The 5,401-nt window shown below is 43.8% G+C and overlaps 1 protein-coding gene across 2 annotated transcripts; it reads right to left on the bottom strand.

The window, feature by feature from the left end:
• Positions 1-171: 171 nt before the first annotated feature.
• LOC108037705 lies at positions 172-3,184 on the bottom strand. Of its 2 annotated transcripts, XM_017114333.2 has the most exons (6): positions 3,168-3,184; positions 3,032-3,105; positions 2,481-2,977; positions 1,638-2,419; positions 876-1,063; positions 172-814 (listed from the first exon to the last, which is right to left on the bottom strand). In XM_017114333.2, coding segments are annotated over exons 2-6 (1,581 nt in total). In that variant the 5' UTR covers positions 3,034-3,105; positions 3,168-3,184; the 3' UTR covers positions 172-702. The 2 variants fall into 2 exon arrangements, with proteins under 2 accessions (XP_016969822.2, XP_016969821.2); XM_017114332.2 differs by having other exon boundaries at positions 3,032-3,180.
• Between the last annotated feature and the right edge of the window lie 2,217 nt (positions 3,185-5,401).

The following is a 5,401-nucleotide window of genomic DNA, read 5'->3' as shown; positions in this document are numbered from 1 at the left end:
TGGAGCAACTGATCGGTGAATACGGTTTCTATTCCAGTGCCAGTGGGGAAAGCTCGGACGTTGGAAAAGCTTTGAACGACAGATTAAAGAGCAAAGTCAAGGCTGCGGAAAAGCACTCTCTTTTGCCAGTCCAAGGTCTGATTAGAAAGCGCTGGGAGGTAAAACACACAGTGGGTTAACAGCTGGTTGTCTCATATTAATTTATTTCAATTCTTGTTTGCTATGTACTGAAGCACAAACTACTGAAGTGCACAGGTAATTTGTTTGTTTTTAACAAAAAATATATCGCTTTAATCGCTCCTTATTAATTGCTGCGCGGAGCGCTTTATCCCGGATTCAATGCGCAGTTCTGGGTGGCAGACATTTAACATTGTGGTGTAATTTACATTAGCCTTTGATATTAGGTATGTAGGTCCTCGAATATGCTATATTGATTTATCAAGTATGAATTATATATTATGCTTTATCAACCAACATCACGAGTTTGCGCTTTGATTTTCACGTTGCCCATCACCAAACCTCCTGGACTCTCCCGATCATATTTAACCCAATGCAACAGATTATAAGGAAATATAAAACATTTGCGGGGTCATCTAAAAACAAGCTTTACGCGTCGTCGTGGGCTTCAATGATTACGCAAACAACCATAGCCGATCTGAGCTGGGACACAATGTCCCCTGCAAGGAGACCAGCCCGGGCAGTTCAGTTAAAGTCGGTGTACAAATCGGGGCTTCGGGGCGTTGTTGGCGGCTGGTCCGGCTGTTCTAGGTTGGCCGCCATCTGGCGCAAGTTGTCCACCCCAGTCAGTAGTTGCCTGCAAATAATTTGTAGTAGTTTGTCATGTCGCCTACACCGTAAATATTGATCTGGTTTACCTAAGGTTCTGCTCCGCGGTGTCGGCAGCACGAAGAAGATCCCTTGACAAATGGTGCGTTCTGGACGGTCGCGTGCCGCTGCTTCCGCTGCTCGCGGCGCTTTTGCTGCCTCTGTCAGGAGTCGCCGCTGAAACTCCTCCTGCGGCGCAATCAGAGCCGCCGGCTCCCCTTAAAGTGCTAAGCTCCGTCTGAAAAAAGTTTTACTTGTTAGAGAATCTGCGACTCTGACTCGATTAAATGTTAGATGTAATTAAATGAAGAAGAAACGCCTTCCTGACCAAAAGAAACCCAACTCGGATTGGCTATTTTCGAAATACATAATAGTTTGTAGTTGGCCATTCAAATTTTGATTATTGTTGCGAGGGAATCCGAAAATTTTTAAAATTTTTGAAATTTACGTTAAGCAAAATGTTGAATACGCAGATGTCTGTCTAAACATGAATGTTCTTTTTGGCTTTTATAGTATCTAGCATTAATACTTTGAAACAGGCCATTGTACAAAAAAAATACCTTTGGGGCTAGATTGACTCGGCTATTGATGATAATCAATAATATATGATTTTATTTATACAAATTAAAACTGACGCGGAAAGAATACATACTCAATAGTCAAGATCGTTCATATGGCAAACAGCAGGTGAAGAAAAACTTCCCTATAAAACTCAAGCTCATTAATAAGCAAATTTAGTTCGAAAAACAGTTTATAGAGCTCGAGTTTTTATTTGATCACGAGGAAGTTAGAATTACCGACTAGTCTCTCACCTCTAATTGGGCCAACTGGCGTCTCAGATGTTGCGTGGTCTGTGTGTTGGTCGTCGCGGCCTGTGCTTCCCGTCGTCTCGCTGCCTCGGATAGATGCAGCAGCTGCTGCTCAAAGTCACTAGCCCTTCTGGTCTGGACATTGAGTTCTGCGCGAGCCTCCTGCAGCTCCCGCTGCAGACGCTCGTTCTCTTGTCGCAGTGACGACAATTGCAAAGTGCCGGGCGGATCCTGAGGAGGCGAATCAATGGAATTGGAGGGTAGGCCGATAGCCACGTCGGCCAGTCGCTGAGACGAATGAATTATGGGGCCGTCCGACAGGAAGTCCGGCAGCATTTTGGTCGTGGAGCCGGCGGCTGGCTCGCCGGGCGGACCAGGGAGCGCGACTGCGTTGGAGAGCAGCAGTCCCACCGCTCCGCTTGTCGCCTCGGCCGCTCCCAAAGGCGAGTTGGGAGGCGAGCTGGGGAGGGCGTCCTGCCCGGCGCACCAAGCGTCCGGCAGGTGATCCTGTACGAAGTCTGGCAGGCCGGACGCGGCTGCAGCTCCACCACTTGCTCCTCCACCCAATGCATTACAAGCGTCCAGGGGCAGGTCAAGCTTCATCTTGGGGCTCGCGGATAGCACTAAACGGGTCGGGCGTTGATCGCGGTTTCCCGCGGGCCGGCGGCGAGGCGAGGATGAGGGACACGGCACATGGGGTGGCATTTCGTAGTTGGAGTAGGAGCGCGGCACGTAGCGCGTTCCACTGGCGGGTTGTTGGTTGGAAGCGGCTGATGGGAAAATATCTGTCCGCGTAGGAAGCGAGTGCTAGTTAGTAGTTATTTTCTGGGAGGTCCAAGAGCTCACCGTCATCTATTCGCTTGTCGTAATGCCTGCCCGTGTTGCGCACCTCGGCTAGAGCCACGTGGTCGTCGTCGTCGTTGTCCAGGGCATCCTGCACGGCGTCGTGGCCCAGCCGCATATCCAGCCTCAAGCGGTGCTGGGGCCCGCCGCTGCTGCTGGTGGCACCTCCCCCGCAGGCTGCGTACTCGGTCAGACTCGCCTGCGAGTCGAAGGAGCTAAATCGCGGAGATCGCTTCATCCTGGAGGATGCACTGCTGCCGTTCACATCCGGCGGTTGCATGTGGGAGGCGGAGGCCGACTGGGGCACCTTGGGGCGGGCGCCCGTGGACGTCTGCACGGCGGCAGAGGTAACAGTGCTGGTCGGAGCCGTTACAGTGCCCGTGCTGCTGAGAAAGTGCTTAAAGGAGAACGAGGAAGAAGACGAGGAGGCTGCCCCTGATCCTGCGCCGCTTGTGGAGGTGGAGGCGTCATCGTCTTGTGCCGCTGCCCTATGTTTAACCCTGCAAATAAGCATTGTTTAGTTCACTTAAGCCAAACACATTAAACTTACTTACATTTTTGTCAAGTTCTCTTGTTTCTTTGCTGAAGCGGGCAAAAATAGGATATTTTTTCACAGCAACGTTGCCACCTAATTGCAATGTTTGCATGTTTTTATTAATTTCTTTATAAGTACAACTTTTATTTCCTTACAATGCTAACCACATAAATGTTTTTTTCTTTCTCGAAATACTGCGTACCATTTTATAAATAATTTGTTTATACCAAAAACAGATGATTTGACCGAAATTTGGTTTTTTATAATTTGAGCAAGATGGTATCTCTGACAGGTAAAACGGTTTCAGATATACTGCACCTTACCTCATTCTGTGTAAGACAGTCTATAAAATGATTCACTTTAACACCATGTTATTACTGTTATTGTTTATAATATTATAATATTTTTTTGTTCAAATAGTTCATACAATAATTAATTATTGTTTTAAATCCATTTTCCATACCACTTAAAAACTGTATTTATATATGCAGATAGGTTTATTTAATATATTTTATTTTAAATCAGGACAGAAATTTATTTTTTATACCCTTGCAGAGAGTATTATAATTTTGGTAAGAAGTTTGTAACGCAGTGAAGGAGACGTTTCCGACCCCATAAAAAATGTATATTCTTGACCAGGATCAATAGGGGAGTCGATATAGCCATATCCGTCTGTCCGTCCGTCTGTCCGTCCGTTTCAATACCGTTTGTGAGCTCAATTTAAAATCTAGCGATCTAAAACTTTCACAGTCGTCCTAAAACATGTGTACGCAGATCAAGTTTGAAAACCGCCCCGATCGGATGGGTATATCCTATAGCTCACATAGGAACAATCGGATATAACTTGCAAGAATGGAAGATATTTCGCGCAGTGTAAAAGCTATTGACATAAATCTTTCTAAATCTTATTTTTTATGAATACCTTGATCAGGGTTAAAGCGAGTGCCGATCGGACGTCTATATCCTATAGCTCCCATAGGAACAATAGGGTGAAATCGGCCCAAATTTGATGATTTTTAGAATATTTCGTGCAGTGTGTAAGCTATTGACATAAATTTGTCCAAGTCTTATTTATTTACGTATATCTTGATCAGGGTAAAAGCGCTTGCCGATCGGACGTCTATATCTTATAGTTTCTGTAGGAAAAATTTTTAAAGGCTGCGGAAATATCCCTTTTTTTCAATTTTTATATGACATTTTTGCAGTATAAAAGCATTTCACATGAAACTATGCAAATCTAGTTTATTTATGTATACCTTATTCCTTTCGCTACTTTTCAATTTGAGCAATTTCGGCAAAGTCTGCAAGGGTATTAAAACTTCGGCTTGCCGAAGTTAGCTTCCGTCCTCGTTTTGAGTTGAAATTTGTCTGAAAAACATTTTTAGCAGAATGGGGCCAACGATCCAGGACTAATTACTTAGTTCTAGAAAGGAGGTGTTTGATAGCTCATCCCCGGATAAAGTATCGCTACAGTTTATGATCGGTGCGAATCCTTTGAGCATTCATAGTAGACCACCAAGTTAATCCAGGATGACGTTTGGGTAACCTTTGCTTTGTTAATGCTGCGAATTATACTGACTCACTGTTTGACCTACAATTAACTTAATTTAATAATTAAACTAAGGGATTCGATTGCCTATGACGTGAAACACACAAGATTATAATATTTTATTCTTCATTTTATACTCAAAATTCATTTAAATTCATGTTAATGTTAACATTCTTGCCAAAAATTTTAATCATAATTTTCGAGAGAATTTAAAAATAAAACAAGAAAGGAAAGCTAACTTCGGGCGGAGCCGAAGTTGATATACCCTTGCAGATTATTCTGTAAATTGGCTGGCCAATTGGTTGGCCAAAAATAAAACCCATAGAAAATCCCAACTTTCTAACTTTACAAATGTCAAAGTTATGGCAATTCCGATCAATCAGTTATATGGCGGCTATAGGATATAGTCGGCCGATCCTTAAGAAATTTGGTAGGTTGGATTGACTGGCCAAATATAAAACCCATATAAATTCCTAACTTTACATACTGCGTGCGAAGGAACGAAGGGTGTGTGCAAGGTTTCTATTGGATATCTTAAAACCTGAGAGACTAGTTCGCGTAGAAACAGACAGACGGACATGCTTATATCAACTCAGGATCCTGATCAAGAATATATATACTTTATAGGGTCGAATATGCCTCCTTCACTGCGTTTCACACATTTGACCAAAATTATAATACCCTCGGCAAGGGTGTAATGACCTAAAGCCTAGTATCCAGATCGACAAACGATTACGCTAGAGTAAAAACTTTAATCTTTCGAGTGTGACCAACATTTTGAGAGTTCATCAGATTTAAGCGTGCTACGGTCGTACGGTCAATCAGCTGGGTTTGTTGACA

This window comes from Drosophila rhopaloa, unplaced genomic scaffold, assembly GCF_018152115.1.
Source record: "Drosophila rhopaloa isolate 14029-0021.01 unplaced genomic scaffold, ASM1815211v1 contig_164, whole genome shotgun sequence".
NCBI classification, from domain to species: domain Eukaryota; kingdom Metazoa; phylum Arthropoda; class Insecta; order Diptera; family Drosophilidae; genus Drosophila; species Drosophila rhopaloa.
This window is presented reverse-complemented; position numbering and strand designations above follow the sequence as displayed.